The sequence below is a fragment of the Ailuropoda melanoleuca genome, chromosome 1, assembly GCF_002007445.2.
Source record: "Ailuropoda melanoleuca isolate Jingjing chromosome 1, ASM200744v2, whole genome shotgun sequence".
Lineage (NCBI taxonomy): Eukaryota > Metazoa > Chordata > Mammalia > Carnivora > Ursidae > Ailuropoda > Ailuropoda melanoleuca.
This window is the reverse complement of record NC_048218.1, coordinates 89981709-90001577: the sequence shown is the minus strand read 5'-3', so window position 1 is coordinate 90001577 and position 19869 is coordinate 89981709. Positions and strand designations below refer to the sequence as shown.

Here is a 19869-nt window from a genome sequence, read left to right as displayed (position 1 = left end):
GTACTGGGGAGTGGGAGTTCAACATATCTTTTTTTGGGGACACAATTCAACCCATAACAAAAGCATTAACTTAAAAGAAAAGACTGACATATTTTAACACATTAAATAAAAAGTGAGCAATTGCTTCCTTTCTTCTGTAAGATATGTCAGATAAAAGATCATGAAAAAGAGATTAGAAGTCCTTTTTCCCATTTTTAATCATCTTGGTACTGTAAAACAAATGCAAGTATTAAACAAAAACTGCACATTTTAACATGTCATTTTTATTGAAAAAGTAACGTCTTAACATTTTAGTATAAAAATATAGAGTAAACATTAATTTTCTCTTTCGTTTCAAGGTTTTATGTTACAGTCTTTTTCTTTGAGTTTTAAACCCTTGTTTAAAAGGTCTTCGGGGCTTCTGGCGGCTCAGTTGGGGAGCGTGTGGCTTTTAATCCACACGCTGGGTCAAAAATCAGATCTTGAAAAAAATAAAAAAATAAACGGTTTTCCTCACTTTGGGATTACTTTTGAAATTCCTCCAAGTTTTTTTCAGTATGAGGGATGAGGCAGTGGACGTTTTAAAAATTTTTTCCCCACCTGATTAGGTATTCGTTCACTCAGTCACTCATTTATTCACAACTATATTTCGTGTGGGTACTATGGGAAGGGTCTGTCCAGGTACTGAGGTCACAGATGTGAGCAGGACCCAACATTCCCTGCTATCACAATGCTTATACTCTGGTGAGAGGAGGCAGGTTTCAAAAGACAGAATAACAAATAAGTCAATTTGTCAGTACGTAAAAACTTAACTAGTGTTATAGAAAATAGAGTAAGAAGGGCCAGACGTGCCAGGTATCTGTAGCATGTTGTAAATTTAAATCTAAATGAGCCTTTTTGAAAAAGACCTATTGGATCAGACACGTTTAAATGAACGTTTGAGCATGCGACCCCAAAGTATAAATTGTGTTGTGTTAAGGACAATAATTAGAAGAGATTAGACAAATAGTCCAACTCATTTTTTTCTCCAACTGGTTAGATTAAATGTGAAATAAAATGTTTTGTGTCATAATGTTGGCAGAAAAAAGCAACTGCTGTTCTTCTCGCAGAGGCAAATCACCGAAATGACCTTAAGCAGGTATGCTAGACAATGACATTGGGAGTGGAGGATGGGGTAGGAGGGTGAGGGGCGGGGGACCAGATCTTTCTTAGGCTCTTTTCTGCTAATTTACCTGTGTTTGGCGTTTCCACTTTCCCATGTCTCCTCCTGCTCCCATGAGACCGAATTCCCTGATTTCTCATTAGCTGTTTACTCATCATAGAGTCCTTTATCAAAAATATTATCAGTGCTTTTGGCCGGCTTGATTTTTGGTAGTGAAAAGCACAAGCCATTCACAAATAGTTCCTTGTTCACTGAGCATAAATTTAGTTTGTTTTTTTTTATACAAAGTGATATTATTTTGAGTAGAATGTTCTTATTTGCATCAAATCCAGATGTATGAGATACCTCCTGTGAGGTCATGCACAATGCAAACACCCTTTGCACACCGCATATATTGACAGAGGCTACCTCCCAAGATTGTGAGGTTTTAGTGGTTCCCCCTTTTTCAACTTTGGCAGTGTTGTCCCTTATGGTAACCTGGAAGCGACCAAGGTGATATACTACTTACGAGATGGATCATTAGGCATCTGGATGGCTCAGTTGGTTAAGTGTCCAACTCTTGATCTCAGGGTCATGAGTTCAAGCCCCATGTTGGGCTCCACACTGGCTGTGAAGCCTCCATAAAAAAAGATATGGATCATTAATCTTTCTTCTAGCATCTTCACAAGAGTAGATAATGAAGACAGCTGTTTATTGCTACACAAGTGTTTGGAAACAGAATCTTCTAGATTTCTGCTAGCAAACTGGTATCTGGTAGAGCCCTGAAAGGTCTTTAGGCCATTTCGCTATCTTAGAATGACTTGGTCATTTTCAGAAATATTAGAGAGGTGTGTGTTGCTTTTCCGGTCTTTTGGTAGAAGTGGATTTGCTCAGACTTCTTGCTTTGCTGTGAATGGTCACTTTTTTCTTTGCAGATTATTTAGCCAATTAAAAAGGCCCCGAAAAAACTGGCTTCTTGGTCCATGTCAATCAATTGCTCATTATTTACAGAGACAAAAATTCTATCATTTTCCTTAAGCTCAAATATCCCACCTTGATAGATGGAATAGAGTCCATACTCAGAATCTTTAGACCAGCAACTATTTCTAGCACTTTTCATCAGCAGTATAGGGTCAGGATAACTTGTGTATTTGTAAATATATTGTACCATTTGTTTGTTTTTCTTTCTGTTTTGTTCCTTTGAAATTGGTCCCGAAGTTTCCTCAGGTTCCTGAAATCGAAAGTATGTTTGGGAATAGATGTAATAAAACCCACTTTGATGGATAACCAGCTCTCCATTCCTCAAGTGCAAATTACTCAAGAATGAATGTCCTTTTCTTGATGACTCCCAGGAGTTTATTTTCTGGCCCAAAGCTTTTTCATTCTTGGAGCCTGGATGAAGTTTAGAGAGAAAGAAAATTAAAAGAAGTCTGTAGCAAAGTTAAGAATTATCTCAGTAGCTGTGGCTAGCCAATTTTTTGGTTGGGATTTTAAAGAATTTCAATCTAATATAAAACTTCTTGCTCCTTCAATCTTACATAAATTTCAGTCTTATAGGAATCTAGAGGCTACTGTATCATTGTGATCTGTTGGAAGTCCCTTGCTTTTCTGTACTTCATCCACCACTTAGGCCACGCCTGCCACACTCTGCTCTAAACTGTAGTGTAGGGGATGATGAACTCAGATGGCAATCTTTACTCTGGGGCAGAACTTCTGTCCCAAATCCCTGCCTCCCTTCCAATGATGGTGAGCTCAAATGAGTAACATGAAAGGAAACCAACCAACCAAACAAACAAACAAACAAAAAACAAAAAAACCCCGTATCTATTTCTTTAAGCCTGGAGCTCAGAACTTATTGCTATTTCTTTGGGTTTCTTTGGGTACCTTCTTGGTCTTTCTCAGCAATCCAGAGTCAAAGGCGCCATTCAAGCAGAAAGCATCTCTACTCCGCAGTAAGACAGGGCGCATGGTTTGGCAAAGAGAGCCCAGCTTTAAAGATCTTCAGATCTTGGATCTTTAATTCCCAAAGACTTTGAGTGAAAAGGGCTCTACCAAAATATGATATTCCTTTAAACTTTGGGCTCATTTCCATGATTGGTGCAAAATTTAGTTTTTCAACAGTGTAAAACAATTATTATGTTTCTTGATGAACAGTAATATTATAATAATGTAACATTACAATAATGATCTCACTTATAGGCAGAACATGTCAATCATTCATAAAGAATGAGTTCAGGAATACCAGGAAGGCAACTGCCCCCCCAAAAATGAAAAAAAAATCCCATAATCTTTTCATATTTTAACTGATATCTGAAATTTCTTTAACTTGGGATAAAACCTCTCATAATAATAAAAGCAAACTATCTATTGAGTATTTACAATACACAGGAGTTTTGCCTGTGCTAATCTTCAGTATTTTATGATGTAAAGATTATCTCTACTTTGTATATGAAGAAACTGAAGCCTGATTTGATTGGGTAATTTGCTCGAAACATTTATCTAGCTAAAGAGGAGCTGGTATTCCAACACGGCTATTTAGACCGTAAGACTCTCACACTGTTGCATTACTAGTGGACACCGATTCTTTAGGTAAGAAATAGGCTTACCATATTTGGTTAAATATATGAAATTGGCATATCTGTGAGTGAAAAATGGTCAAATATTGCAACTTCCCATAATTCAATGGAATACAAATGCCCCAAGGAATACCTAGTGACTCATGGTGAAAGTAAATAACTGATTGAGAACCTTTGAAGAGGAGGAAGATTTGATGGGAGTGAGAAAGAGAAATTACTTTGAAGAAGAAGAAAAGCACAAATAGGGTCATGGGCAACTCAAAGAGAAAGTTCTCCCACCACATAATTTTTCTGAGAGCAGTTATTGAGCTATTTGTCTTGTGATCTTGCTTCTGAAAAGAGGCGATCTGAGCCCCGATTCCCCCTGAGCATTTTGTAGGCAGCCATATCAACATTTCATGTACAAGTTAAAAGAATAAACTATTTGGGACTAATTTTTCCATTGCCTTCCTTTAAGCCATTAATTTTTGTTTCTCTTACTTGGAACTGGAAACGTGCTTCTTCTCCGACTGGTTCCAGTTATGTGAGCTGCTACTCTCTGAAGACCTCTTTCATTTACTACGTAAGGAATATTTAGCTGCTTTTCTAAAAGAAAAATGACAAAGAATCTTCAGCACTTGTCAAACCACTTTTCAAATACATTGCTATTCAGAGCCGCTGTCATTCAGACATTGTAAGCACACTGGGCTTCCAAAGTTGACTGTACGGGCTTTCATAAAAACAGCCTACATTTTAACGTGATGATTCATCTATTCCAGCCTATGTTTAATTTCGAAAGTATTTTAGATGAGAAGAATAAGCAATAACTTGGGTCAGAATTTATCAGCATCTCAAAGGTAAGGCCCATCCAGAATATAACAAAATGAAGATTCTGGCCCTTTTCCAAAGCAAACAAACAAATAAATAAATAACTGTGGACATGTAATAATTCTGCTGAGTCATTTAAAATGCATAAATCACCAAGTTATTTATAAATACAAATATATAAATAACTTGGTGATTTGTGCACAAACCAACCAATTCCTCAATGCGCGTTTCTACTTTGAGTTATATATAGAAACGATCAGAGGGACCCTGACTCTAAAGGAGTAGCAGTGACAACAGTGGTTCACAGATGCTACAAACTGGTATCCAGCAGTCATCCCCCCGCCCCCCTAAAAGAAACATGAATCGGCATACTGGCCATGACAATCAGTATATAAACGTACAAATCACTAATTCATAGATCATAATAAACAAATAACACTTATTGATCACATTCTGCAGTACTTTGGAGGAGCCTTTAAATATACAAATTCAACAAATTACCCTTTTAAAAACATCAGCTCAAACTTCCCCAGTGTGCTGACACCGGTTGCTAAGATAAATGATATTCTTTCATCAAGCAAATATTGCCGGGAACGAGACACTGCACTATGCTAGACAGCAGATGCCAGGACGAATCACTGATTACACTGACTGGGCCCTCAAAGGACTTACAGTCTTTTAGGAAAGATATGAACTAGACTGTGAAAAATTTACCTGTGAGAAATATAAATAAAGGGTGATGGGTGTTCAGAAGAAGGAAAGATTTCTATTTATTGGAGGACTGAGGTCAGGGGAGGGTTTGTGCTAAGGCTTACTCCAACAAACCAAAGTGCCCATCACATCTATGCCAGGCACCCTTTTAGAAGCAAGGAGAAAGAATTAGAGACAAATGAATGCAAGCAAATATTAGGGGCAAGGATAGTGATCTGAACAGGATGAGGATGGGCAGACTTGGGAAGGGAGGGACGGAAGAAAGGCATTCTCAGAGATCGAGGACAGGGGCTGGAGGCAAGATGCACAAAGCATTCCTGCACCACAGCATGGGAGGAGTTCAGTTTCAGGCTTGAATGAGGAGCCCAATGATAGAGGATTTGAATGTTAAGCTAAGAGATTTGGATCATACAGGACTCGGAAAGACTGTGTGAGATTTTGGTAGGGGAAGTGAAGAGATAATGTGTTATGCTTTAGGTTATCCTATCTCAAAGTAAGGTTTGATGGGTAGAAGGTGGGAGGGCTGGAGACTGGCAAGTTACTAGACTATAATTGATCAGGACTGAGAATAGGAAGACTTAATCGAGGCTAGTAGGAGGGGAAACTGAAAGGAGGTGGTAAAATTTCATAGGAAACGAATGAATAAGAAATGAGAATGTCTTCCATCTACCTGGTACAAGTTGTTACTTATTCAGGATGGGTGGGCATTTCTACAGTCCTGAAGCCCCAACATATCATGGGGGAATGCATGATCAATTACATAATACTCCCAGAATGCTCAGCTTTCAAGGTTGTTGTATCCATTCACCTTTAACTTCCACTATTAAATAATTCATAATGCTTTGCCTGCCATAGACCTTAGCACTTTGTTTTAAAATATTCAATAACAGAATTCAATTATAAATATCTAACATTTGAGGTGATTGCAAGGATACAGGGATATGGGAAAGCCTAAATATAAAAGCAAATTCTAAAGAGGAGATTTTGATAGATAATAAATAAATAAATAAGTAAATAAATAAGTAAATAACAAAGAGGAGATTTCCTACTGGCTACAGCAAGCACTTTGTGGAAAAGGGACCCGTGAATATGTCTATTTGGGTGTCATGAGTAAATCTTGGTATACTGATTAGCACGTGATTTCCACATCTTATTGTGATGACTAGAAAAGAATATTCTTCTTACAACCCTGAAAATAGTACAGGCATCTACTGTAGACCATGGATCTCCTGTGCCTCCTCAGAAGAGGGGGAGTGGTCAATGTTCTGATTACCACTTCCACTTTTGGGGAAATAATCAGAAAGAATGTGTAGACCCCGGGACTAGGTCTTATCCTTCATGTTTAATAAAGCCTATTTAATAAAGAAAAATGGGAGTTGTTAGCAATGAGGAAGCTTACTGTATTGAAAAAGGAGAGCTGAAAAGTAGAAAGACATCATTACAGCACTTACATAAAGAACTGTTTCTTCTCTGCCAGACTGGGGTGCCCAAGGATGGCAGTCTCTGCTATATGTGTTCTATGGGAAAATGGGGCTATGCTGAACCAAATGTGAAGAAGTAGCAAATATTCAATAGTTTTTTGATTTACATATTCATTTAAAAATATGTATTAAGAACCTTCTACGTGGAGAGAGATTGTGGTGGTGCGAGACTGTGAACGCACCATCTGCCACTGAACTGGGCACTTCAAAATGGTGAATCGTAATGTTTTCGAAGGTGGTGGGCGAGAGGAACCTGGGCTCCCGTCCGCCCGTGGACACAGCAAGGCTACAACCGCATACAGAACAACTCTCTCCGAGAAAGACCTGAAGACTAGCAGAACAGCCTTCCACAGCGAAAGATAGAAAGAAAAAGCCACATGGAGAAGAGTTGAAAGGCAGCGACAAGGTCTGGTCAGGACCCACCCTCAAGGTGAGGTGATCTACAAGCGAAGGGAGGATATGTAGGTATGGAATTCTCCCTGGGGAGCAAGGGATTCAAGCCCCACATGGGGCACTGGCCCCCTGCCCGGGGCCTGCATTGGGAAGACAAGCTCTCACAATGTCCGGCTTTGAAAATCAGTGGGGCTCACCTCCAGGAGAGCCAGAGGGCTATAGGAAACCGAGACTCTGCTTTTAAAGGGCTGGCACACAAACTCACTCATTCCAAGACCCAGCACAGAAGCAGGGGGTTCAAAAGTGCCTAGGCCATAAGTGAAGGAGATGTATTGACTAATTTCAGGGCACGTGCTAGGAGGGCAGGCATCTGTAGGAACTTTCTTTGGGAACAGAAGTGCGGATGGCCTTTTCTCTTGCCGTCCTTCTGTCTAGCTGGCCTGACTCGCTGACCGGTGCCAGTTCTGACTCTCTCCATCTACCTTGCCAGCGCCACTCGCCTCGGCCTGGCGTTGCCCCGTGGACCTGCCCCACCCAATCTGCCCATCCTGGTAGAAACTTCTCTAGAGCAGCTCGGCTGAGATCAGTGTCCCCCCAGATCTGCCCCTGCCCTGCCATGGAAAGGTGCTCAGCCTCGCTCAACATCAGGGAGTGCAAATGCAAACCACGGTGAGATCTCACCTCGTACCTGTCGGAATGGCTAACGACAAAAAGACAAGCAACGACAAGTGTTGGCAATGATGTGGAGAAAAGGGAACCCCACTGCCCTACTGGTAGGAATATAAATTGGTGCGGCCACTCTGGAAAACAGTATGGAAATTCCTGAAAAAATTAAAAACAGAAAAACCATACAATCCAGCAATTCCACTTCTGGATATTTATCCCAAGAAAATGTAAATGAAATCACTATGTTGAAAAGATACATGCACCCTTATGTTCATTGCAGCATTATTTAAAGTAGCCAAGATAGGGAAGCAGCCCAAGTGTCCATTCATAAGATGAATGGATAAAGAGGCTATGGTATAGATACACAATGGAATATTACTCAGCCATAAAAGACAATGAAATCTAGCCATTTGACACAACATGGATGGACCTAGAGGGTATTATGCTAAGTGAAATAAGTCAGACAGATAAAGACAAGTAATGTAAGATTTCACTTATATGTGGAATCTAAAAACAAACAAAACAAGACAAACAGACACATTAATACAGAGAACAAACTGGTGGTTGCCAGAAGGGTGTGGGTTGGGGAGATGGGTGAAACAGGTGAAGGGGATTCAGAGGTACAGTTATAAAACAACTAAGTCACCGTCATATAAAATACGGTACAGGGAAGATAGTAATATTGTAATTACTCTGTACGGTGACAGCTAGTAACCATACTTACTGCAGTGAGCATTTTGTAATGTATGTGAATGTCAAATCACCATGGTGTACACCTGAAATATCATGTTGTATGTCAACTATACTTCAATGAACAAATAAAATGAGAATGATACCTCAAAAAAGTTACTTGTGTGTTACGTGAATTTCATCTCAATCAAAATACACACACATGCACACAGAAGGTATTAGACCTCAGGGCCAGGGGGATAAAAGAATCGACTAGGGTTGGAGCATTAATTTAGGTGCTAGGTATAGACAGATGAGAGAAACAGACACGTGTTCTATCTTTGTGGATCTTTAATCAGGTAGGGAATCAGAGGGCACACAGATAAAAAATATATAAAAATAAAAGGAAATGAACAAGATAAGTGCGATAGGAATAGCAGGGTGTGACGGAACTTACTCAGAAAGGTAGCCAGGGAAATCTTCTCTGAAAAGGTAACAGTGATGTGATAGGATGAGACTGAGAAGGAGCCAGGTGTATGAGAAGACAGGAACGGAAGAAGCCAGCCCTCAAAGGGAACGTGGGTCAAAAGCAGGCTGCTGACCAGTTACAGGAAGATGGGCATGGCTGCGGGATCTCAAGATGAAAAGTGTGGGTGGGTAAAGGATTGCTGGGAAAGATGATGAAGTGAGGGTCGCAAGGGGCTGTTGCATAAAGAAAGGCATAGAACCTCATGGTGGTCAGAAGCAGAGAAGACGGGTTACGTTGGGACCCTTATTTATCTTACCTCTAGCCATGTTCCAGAAAGGATTTAGATGACTTATTTATGACACATTTGAAAGTAAAAGATAAATAACTAAAGAAATTGAGGTGAAAGGAAATGCATGTTGGAAAAACAAGATTCAGATGAAACAAAGTTTTGACCACAGCTGGGGCCCCAGATTTGGCTGTAAGCTTTCTAACTGCCAACACAAATAGGAAAAAAGAATCAGGTGGCTTGAGACACTAAGTCGCAGTCTGAGGGGAGATGTGTAGATGGAAGCAGAGAAAAAGGGCTGGAGAGCTATTCAGCCTGTCATGAAGTCGACAGTAGAAAATTAAAATAACAAACAAACAAAAAATACTACCTGGAATTGAAGGAATGGTTTCCTCATAGGTTTTCAAAATCATCTGCAAACAGTATTGAATAAAGCTTGTTAATTTCCCTAAAAATTTCAACTGACTACAGAATGTCTACGGCCCTTCTTGCGGATGTCTAAGATGTAATTTCTATGTCAGGTCGGAACCTCGGAAGCTTTAGTCGTTCAAGCACAGGGTTTGCGTGGGGTTGGGGGGGAGCTGGGGTGAATCCTGAGGCAGAGGCAAATGTGGAAAGTTCTGTTTCTGGATGGAGTCTTCAAAAGGCCACACCTGGAGCAGCCCAGGAAGAAGGTGCCATCTGGCAAATTAGGTGAGGCTAATGTTCCCCAAACTTCCTTGAGGCTACTGGATGTGGCACCCAGGCCACCTCACTTTCTCCCTGTGGGGCGTGTGTCTGCAGACAAGTGTGTGTGTAAGTGCACTGTGTAATAGGGTTCAGGGGCTTTGAATGGCTGGGCAGACCCAAGCCTCAAGGTGTAAGGCACACCTCCTCTCTCTCATGAGGCCCAGAGACATACAGAGCCCAGTAAGCCAGGACCTGGCAACACTGGGTCATTCGCACATTTTGGACATGTGGCCAGGGCATTCTTCATATAAACATATTTCACCAAATGTCAATACCTTTACTAAACAACGAGTATCACCTTCTTTGAACTAACCTGTGGGGGAAAATCAGTAAGAAAGAGGGAAACCTTAGCCTTTCTATTAGATGAGCTAATGCTGAGTGCATCCGTGGCTTAAAGTCCCCTCCACTTAGTTCTGTCATCTGGGCCTTTGTCCTTCACTGCCCTCATTTCCTGCCATTGTTGTTCCTTTTGAAACTGTCAGAAACTCCCCTCCTCTGTACTCCCACCCCAAACCAGAAGCTCTCTGCTTTCCCCTCGGTCTCAAGCCCTGACCTGATAAGAGAGGGTCTGCCTCTAGCACAAAGGGCATGCGAGGGGTGGAGGGAGCCAGACGTGGCCTCAGAATTGCCTCTCTATCTCTCTCATTCTGGGATAGAAGGAAGGAAGGAAGAAGGAGGAGCAGGAAAGAGAGAAGGGTAATTCCCATAGTGTGGGAAGCAGAATAGAGGAATGATGACAGTCTGGCCAGAAGGTCCAGATTCAGGGGCGCCTGGGTGGCTCAGTCATTAAGCGTCTGCCTTCGGCTCAGGGCATGATCCCGGCGTTCTGGGATTGAGCCCCACATCAGGCTCCTCCGCTGGAAGCCTGCTTCTTCCTCTCCCTCTCCCCCTGCTTGTGTTCCCTCTCTCGCTGGCTGTCTCTATCTCTGTCAAATAAATAAATAAAATCTTTAAAAAAAAAGAAGGTCCAGATTCAAATGTGTCAATCACTAGCTCTGGGAGACTTTGCTCAAGTTACTTAACTGATGCGAACTTTATTTTTTTAAAAAATAGAGGACGAGGGAGCCCAGTCTGTTGAGCGTTGGACTCTTGATCTCAGGGTCAAGGTCATGGGATCCAGCCCCAAGTAGGGCTCCGTGCTCAGCAGGGAGTCTGCTGGAGATTCTATCCCCCACCCTCAGGCTCACTCTCTCTAAAATAAATAAATAAATCTTTAAAAAAGAGAGAGAGAGGAAGATAATAATCTTGGTTCCTTCCTCACAGAGCTGTAAGGATTAAATGAGATACCATATGGAATGGGGATAGGACGTCTACTGGAAAATAATCTCTTCCATTAACAGTGCCCGAAAAACATGGGAAATCACTCCCCCCTACCCTGCCACCACCCGTCTGTGTCCTCTCCCAGCTTCTCGCATTCCTATTCTGGTTGGCAGGGTGTGAGAATGGGAGGGAGAGAGAGAACAGCAGGAAAGAGGCATGTGAAGTCTATCCCTGCTACTTCTCTAACCCCCCACTCCCAGCCCCAGCATCCAGCCCCCTTCTCAGGCTCCAGATTTCTGCCCTAGTTCTAAGTTTCTCTCCCCTGCCAGCTGTGGATTTGCCCCCACTAACCCCAGGGATTGCCAAGTCCCATTCCTCAGTCTCTTCAGGATGCCCTGTCCCCCCTCCCCCGCCCGCCACCCGGGCTTCCTGGTCCTCACCACCTGCGGCAATGGAGTCATAGCTGGTTCAGTATAGCTTGGCGCAGTGGGCGCCCTGCCCTGGCCTCCAGGTGAGGTTGAGGTCGGATTTCATTTCTTATAGAAACGGCATCCTAGTTGATATCTGGGCTCTACTGTGAGAACTGCTTGGGTTATAAATTGGAGCCCTAACAAGAGGCATAACATTGTTTCTATGTAAAGACAGACTGAGCACCAAACAATGGACTTAACAATCATATCTTCAAAACATGCCTCCTTCCTGCCCTGGGAATGTCCCCAGTATTTTTTTTTTTTTAAACAATGATGTATCATTGTTTACAGAGTATTTTCATACCCATGTTCTCATCCGACCTTTCCAGACAAGCAGAAGATAAAACTATGTATTTTAGTAACATAAACTATTTGCTGACATAGTGTTTCTGCTAGAGATCCTGTTTAAGCAACTTCCACAAACAGATATTTGTAATTGGTTATTTATTAACTATAAACTGAGATGTCATCACCTTCAATTTCTCAAAGTATCTCTTTCTTCCGTCTTCCTTACCTCTTTCTTCATCTCTACATGCATACAAAAATAAACATATGTTTAATTCCAAAGAGCGACAAGGTTGGAAGAGTATAGAACACCAGTATTTGGCTTCTTCTGTTTTCTGAACAACAACGACAACAAAATCACATACACCTTTTATTGTCGTGTGACCTTGAACACATTGCCCTGTCTGTGCCTTAATTTCCACAATGGGAGATAAAAGGGTTAGACCAGATGGGGAGGCTCTCTGGATTAGAGGAGTGACTCTCTACCAGGAGTAAGCCAGGACCCGCTGTTTGGTGCTGTTCCACTTTCTCCTAATTCTGTGCATTTGGGGAAAATCACTTAAACACTCTGGGCCTCAGTTTCCTCCTTTGCAAAATGAGGCACCCACACTTGATGATCTTAAGCGTTCCCTCTCCTGCGACCTGCCATGCCTGCTGGGGGGTGAGCCGGTGGTCCACCTACCTTTCTAACAAACTGACGGAGTTGCCACTTCACTTGCCAGCAAGGATTGTTCATACTCTCTTCATCATTTGGGTCCCAAGGAATATCATCTTCCTTTAAGAAACAAGCGATGCCGCTTTGGGAGTACTTGTCCTGCATCTGGGTTAAGATGGGATATAACAAAATATTATGCACAAGTGTTGTTTATTTGTGTTTATTTACAAGTTAAAGCAAGAACTGATGGATGACAGATTCAAAGACGTCTTGGCACCTTAGATAAGCGCATGGCTTGAAATAAAAGTAAACATGTTGTGCTTTGTCTTGTGAATACAAGTAAGCAGCTGGATATGGTGGAAAGGTTACAGGTGTGGGCCAGACATCCTGGGTCACAATGCCCTTCACTGCCACGGTGTGTCCTTCAGCAAATTGCTTCTTCTCTTCTGTGTCTGTTTTTCATTTGATTTTTGAGCTGGTTCATTGTGGTGATCTTTGAGGTCCTTTCCAGCTCTGGGATGGTGAGGAACCCATTCTAAAGGTGGGAAACCACCTAGGTACAAAGTAGGCAATAGAGGGGTGCCTGAGTGGCTCAGTCTGTTAAGCCTCTGACTCTTGATTTCAGCTCAGATTTCGTGATCTCAGGGTTGTGAGATCAAGCCCTGCATTGGGCTCTGGGCTCAGCATGGAGCCTACTTAAGATTCTCTCCCTCTCCCTCTGCCCCTACCCACTTAGGCTCTCTCTTGCTCTCTCTCTCTCTCTCTCTCAAAAAAAAAAAAAAAAAAAAAAAAAAAGGTAGGCAATAGAGCTCATTTAAATTCCAGGATCCTAAATAAAAAATTAAACAAATCCTTTGGGGCCTTTGGGGTGAGGTAATGTTCTGTTTCTCGATCTGAGCTTTTGGCATTAAGTAAATTCTAGTTACTGTTGTGACTTCAACTGCTCTGGATGGCAGAATCTAGAACATATTGCCACTGGAAATCTTAACGTTGTTTTACTAAATGTCCACACTAGTTAGGGATTTACCTGCAGACACGTGAAACACAATTGGAAGGTTTGCCCCCTCCTTCTGATTGAGAGCAAACATTTACAATGGCCAGGTAATTGTCAACAGAGTCCTAGCTTGATATTAAACACACATACACACATGTATACACACACACACACGCACACACGTGCACACACTCACGAGCAAGCACAAATGCATGCCTGCATATGTCCCAAACCATCTAGCACATTCCAGGCTGATAACTGGTTAATTTTACAAAGGAAAATGGGAAGTCCATTCAAGGGCGGACATTAGGTTTTTTCTTTTTTCCTGTTTTTATTTTTAAGAACTGGGATTGAAGAGATGTTATTTCCCTGTTCAAATCTGAATTGCCTTCCTCTGGAGAAATAAATGGGGAAATGGCCATTTTTATCTCTTGTTTGAACTTAAGGGACTCCAAAGCTTGAAGGAAAGATCAAACTTAATGATGCTCCTTCCTATAAAAAGACAATCTCATTCCAAATCAAAATAAGTTGTTTATGAGAGGCTCCAGGCAGAGTCACGTTGTTCTGTGCCCAGCCACGTACCCCTCGGACTTTTGATCAAGCTCCATCAAGTGCAAAAGTACAAACCCGAGTTGATGAATTCCTTTCCACATACTCTAGCATAGGGCATTCATTTACTTTTAAATAAATGTTTACTTTCGTTCTTCCTGTTTTTAATTACAAGAGTAAAACATTCAACCTAGTAGATGTCATGGCAGTGACAGCTGGGGCCACCTGAGTGGAGATATGACCAGCAGTGGAGTTAGACAACATTGCTTTGCCCCTCCCCTCCCCATGCTCTTCTCCTGTAGACGTCTATATGCATCTCCAATATATGTGGGAGCGAAAAAGCATTTCCTAGGAAGGAATTCAATTAGGTATGCTTTAGAAATACGAGAACATATCCAGCAAATATGAGAACACATCCAGGGGATGGGAAGGGTCAGAGAGGAGGAGCTGGATTCAGTACAAGGCCAGAGAGAAGTTCCAGGAAGAGCACGTTAGCTACATTGGACGCTGTCCCAACACAACAGTTTGGGTGTTCTGGGCCAGACATTGTTTTGATGAAACTGAATAAACAGGCTCACAAACTTCTATAACTTGTTGAGATGAAAAGATGTGTGTGACACAGAGAGGAGGGTGACTTATTTTCTTACTTCACAGCAGTTGGAAGCTGCCTCAGCATGAAAGGATGAAGAACAGGAGAAGCTAGGGCCAGGGGCTGGCGAAGCAGTGCTGACGAGAGCTGCCTGGGGACTACGCAGTAATGGTGGCCGGCAGCTTCCTGGAACTGAAGAGGAGGCTGAGAGGGTGGAAATGCAGCAGGGCCCAGCCCAGGCCAGAACCAGCTGAGGCTAGTGGCTCTGGATGCCCTCTGGGGATTTTCCAGAAACACCTCTAGGAGGTGGGAGGGAGAACCCTGAAAATTGAGTAAGATCCTAGGTCTACAGGGGAGGGAGGTTGACAAGTTAACGTGACTCCATTGTTACCCCAAATTTAATGAAGCTTAGAAACATCGATGGAACACAGGCAACCTGCAAAATACAGAAAAATAAAGAATGCTTTTCTAAATGAAAAATAAACAAAAAAAAAAACCCCGCTAAAATCACCCTAACTGTACTTCTTAACCTCCAGATGGTGTCTCTTGTTCGCAGGGTCATATGTGGGCAATTGTGTGTACGGTTGTTTTCTCTTAAGACTATATAAAAATGTCACATTCTTTAAGTCTACATAAAAATCATATGTAGGTAGCATAGATATTTTTTATGGCATTCACTGCAGAAAATTGATAAAATATAGAAAAATAAAAAGGAAAAAAGGTATCCATAATCATACCATTTGGAGTTCACAATGATCGACGTTTTGGTATTTCACCTTCTAGACATTTTATGCATAAATGCTGATTTTCCAACAACAGAAACCCGGAGGGAGAGCCCCACCCTCCTCCCCACCCCCACATGTTTCTTGCATTATCATACTCAGTGGTTTTTTCTACAGACTTTGGCCAGTGCTGGGGACTAGATGCATGAGCGAGGGGGAGCCGTGGTGGTTTTAAGAATGATTCATGGTGATTAATGTGATGAGTCCCTCTCTGTCCTGTTTCTCCACATCCTTCCCACTTCAAAGCATGAATTTCTTGAAGCATACTTCAGACTAGAGCTATTCTCTCATTAACCACATATGGGGGTTGGGGGTGGGGGAGCACGTGTGCTATTTTCGTGTGCACGCCACTCAAAGAGCTTTTGCACCGAGGTCCTGCTCTTCTGCTCCAGAAGCCCTGACAGGTGGATTTCCACCATGACTGCTGTTCGTGCCATCACAAACATGGTGGTTGTCTAGGCCAGGGCCAACCTGTCCTTGGCAGGGCTTGTGGCCTGCCAGCTTGACTCCTTTGCCAGCTGGCTCGGAGACTTCGAGCTGGCGGCACTGACGGTCTCTGCTGCCCTGACATGAGTTTCTGAGAATCATTTTCTGCAAGCCACAAGTAGCATAAAGAACCATTTACGGGGATTGGTGGCTAAGGGTCCCCTTCTCCTTTGTCCTTCCCATCTGTGATGCCGCAGTGATAGGCAGTCCCCTTGCCATAAAATGTTCTCAGAGAGACATAAACTTTAGAGGCTAAGGCCATATTTAGTGTTTGGGCTTGCTAGTCTACAGGCTTCTTTGTGCTTCTTTGTGAAGGCCAATCAGATGTTACTCAGCCCTCCTTAGGCCACACTCCCCATAATCCTTGCTCAGTTTATCTTCCGGAAATTTTCATCAGCCAAAGTGGAATCTGCGATCTGCTTTAGGAAATTAATTCTTATGTTAAATATGCTTTTCCAAATTCTACACAAAAAGACAAAGAGACTCAGATTCATTTTTCTTTGCAGGCGTTCCTGATGAAGCGGGTGATGACTTCAACAGACTTCTCAGTACTAATTACAATGGTTACACTTTATTGAGCACCCATTTAATGCCAGGGCTCAACATTGGGCTTTCCCTTTAATCTGTTTTATAATCTTGGGCAAATCACCTAACACCCTGAGCCTTATTTATCTGTAAAATGGGGTAATTCTATTTACAAGATTGTTATGAGGGTCAAATAGAGCAATAATTTGCCAAGTTTCTGGAACACAGTATGGGCTCAGTATCTGTTAATTCTCCTCCCTTTCTGGCACTCTCAATGAATTCTTCCGCATGTCTATACATATATGTATAAGTACGTAACTATGCAATCAAGAAAAATGTGTGCATGTGGAGAGATGTTAAGCTTTGTTCAAAATTTCCATTTTTATACTTGAATTAAAAAAAACAGTTGATCGTATACACAGAGGAGTGCATGAGTCTGTTCAGTCAAGAACTAGTTAAGTCAGCCTTAAAATTAGGCCAACTTGTAATGTCAGCAAACTGAGGCAATGACTTGCGTAATACAGAGACTCATTCTGTTTAATCCTGCCAAGTTAACAAAGGTTAGGACATGCTACTTCCAAACTCACAAACACAGCACTATTCGAGCCCCTCAGGTGGACTTAGAACCAGAGGCATGTTTATAGTTACATTGATGTTTTAGTTACAAATATCCAGGCTCTTCTGAATGTGCCCTAGAGCAAAGCTGACTTCCTGGGTCATCTGAGGGTAGCCCATCATTTTCATGATTACTTGCAAATCAAATAAGAGCCTACTTCATCCAAATCCAAAGGAAAAATTTGCAACTATTTGAGATAACCCAATGTTTACTCCACAGGATATACAAAGTTCATTTTCTTAACAGATACTCACTCTATGGCATTTGGATGATTTGTATTTTTCCTAGACTCTTCTACTGGCATTTCCTAGCCAGCTGGCAGAGGCAATGTTGCTTTAGCATAAGGTAGCAGGATGCAGTGTGCATCAGAGAGTGCAAATATGTTACCCTGCGGACACCCTGCTGTGGAGGAAGGAGAGTTATGCAGGTGCCCAAAGACCTGAGTTCAGCTCTGCTTCCGAAGTCCTGTCTGAGCTTAGATAGGTCATTTTGTCTGGGGGTCTCCAGTCTCCTCATCTATAAAGTGGGGGGTGTCTAAAGTTCCTTTCAGCTCACAGTTCTCTCCTATATAATACACGATTAGTCAAACCATACATTAGAAGCCCAAAGCTGACTTGGTTTATGTTCAGCCGTCTTGCATTCATAGTTCCAAAAGTTTTATATCGTTGAGAAATGCAGGAACTAAAATGGCACTACATTTCCCCCTCTCTGTCAAATGTACCTGCATTCATACTTGGACCACCACAGACATAGAACAATCGTTTTATTTTCAATTATTTTGTCATGAACATAAAATGCAGAGTCCATATGGTAACAGACTTTATTATGGACTTTATGCATGACACGTCTGCGCCTGAGGGATAGACAAATGCCAGTCCTTTCTACCCTCACTACTGTCAACACAGAAATGCCACAGATCTCAAGCGAAAACATGCTTCAAAGATCGGACTTACCCCCCGCCCCAATTCTTGGGGGAAAAGGATAAACCTGATGACCTTCCAAGACTTGGTGGTGATTTTAGTTCAATTCCTAGTATTATAAAATGCACATACTGTTGAAGAGAAAAAAAAACCCACTGTAGTTTTGTTCCTGCAGCTGCTAGTCGCTGGCATAGCCAGTTCTGTAACTGCGCTCTGTTCACACAATCCTTTCCACTTACACTTTTGCAAGGTCCTCAGTAATCCTATGCATTAGCAGTTAAGGTCCACAGGCAGAGAGAGGGAACTTTCTTTTTCTCCTGTAAAGTCTTCACAGAAGAGGAAACACAGGCAGTTAAGCCGGGGCTGGGGGGCCGAGAGGCTCTGTCGGGGACCGTGTGCACGGTACTGACCTGCTTCAGCTCCCTGGTGAAGTACATGTAGGTCACCGCCACACAGAGGGACTGCAGGAGCACTGTGAAGATGAGGGTCAACACGCACGTCTGCCCAGGGCTGGGGCCCCCCGGGGCCTGCATCTCGCCGAAGTCCCGTCCACGGCTCACTGCTGCACAGGCAGCCGGGCAGCAGGCTCTTGCTGTCAAATCAGGGGTGGAGCTCCTCTTAGGTTTCGTTGATTTAAAAACAGAATCAAAACGAAACTGAAAACGACAGGCTAGAAACAGGATGATTCCGGGAAGCTCTCTCCATTCTATAGGAATGTCAGGGACCCAGGAGGGAAACAGACATTACATTTTTTTTTCAAAACTGGAAGGGCTGTGTGTTAAGTCATACATAGTGGCTTCCCTGGTGCTCGGGGCTTTTCGGGTCCCGTGGCTGTGTCTTTGCCCAGTGATTGTGAACTCCTGGGCTCCAGGCCGCATCTCATCCCAGCAGCCTGTCCCCAGGAGCACGACCACAGATCTGACCATCCGTTGGGACCACTCTAGTCTGGAGATGCAGGCTGCTTCGGGGGAGAAGCTTCCTTTGCCATCCCTCCAAGGTCACGCCGTGGCCCCACGCAGCTCTTCAGCAGCCCGGCTCGTGTCTTTGGTCGGGAGGCCGTGCGGTGTGGGGGTTAGCAAACCTCGAGGGCTCAGACTGCCTGGAGGCAGATGTTGGCCCTGCTGCTTCCTGATGTGAAACCCTACCTTTTTAAGGGTTTCGTCCTTAGGCTTAGGCTTCAGCATCCATGAAGTGGGGGCGATAGTGGCACGTGCCCCGAAGTGCTGTGGTGGATGAAGTGAACTGCTCATGCCTGGCTTCCTGGAGCTACCTGGCATGTATAGCCTGTAACCTTTCTAGCTACAGACATGGGGAGTGCGGTGGACAAGAGGATGGAGCAGGGCCTGCTCACCTACTTAAAAATTCAGTCCCATTTAGTGCTAAGTGAGATTTTATTGACAGTGAGATATGGAATTCCAGAAAATGTCACCCAGAAAGACCAAAAAACCTGAGTGGTTTAGACAGACTATATTCTTGCCCAAGGATTAATGAGGTAAGAAATGGAAGGCATTCGTCATGGTCTCTGGCACCCCAACCCCAATTACGTGTATACATCTGCCTTTCCATCTTTATCTAGCTTATTATTTACATACATCCAAATTCATCAATTTCAAAGGTACAGTGTACTTTGGTATTTGTATACAAGGTGTAACCACCACCGAGATCAAGTTATAGAATGGTTACTTTGCTTTAACAACTTTCTTCAGGGGCACCTAGGTGTCTCAGTTGGTCAAGAGTCTGCCTTCGGCTCAGGTTATGATCGCAGGGGCCTGGGATCGAGTCCCACATAGGGCTCCTTGCTCAACTGGGAGTCTGTTTCTCCCTCTCCTTC

The 19869-nt window shown here is 42.8% G+C and overlaps 1 protein-coding gene across 1 annotated transcript; it reads right to left on the bottom strand.

Moving 5' to 3' along the window:
* Window positions 1-241: 241 nt before the first annotated feature.
* TNFSF10 (TNF superfamily member 10) lies at window positions 242-18658 on the bottom strand. Its single transcript, XM_002921589.4, has 5 exons — window positions 18449-18658; window positions 12605-12742; window positions 9549-9591; window positions 4177-4281; window positions 242-2512 (listed from the first exon to the last, which is right to left on the bottom strand). Exons 1-5 carry the CDS (start codon window positions 18569-18571, stop codon window positions 2061-2063), a joined length of 861 nt encoding a protein of 286 aa, XP_002921635.1. The 5' UTR covers window positions 18572-18658; the 3' UTR covers window positions 242-2060.
* Window positions 18659-19869: the final 1211 nt, after the last annotated feature.

Excerpts from the sequence above, each read along its gene's own strand:
- TNFSF10 (XM_002921589.4), bottom strand. The coding sequence starts at position 18,571 with ATGCAGGCCCCGGGGGGCCCCAGCCCTGGGCAGACGTGCGTGTTGACC. Across the intron at positions 12,743-18,448 it reads TCACCAGGGAGCTGAAGCAG|ATGCAGGACAAGTACTCCCA; the intron begins GTCAGTACCGTG and ends ATCTTAACCCAG. Across the intron at positions 4,282-9,548 it reads AACCATTCCTTCAATTCCAG|AAAAGCAGCTAAATATTCCT; the intron begins GTAGTATTTTTT and ends TTTTTCTTTTAG.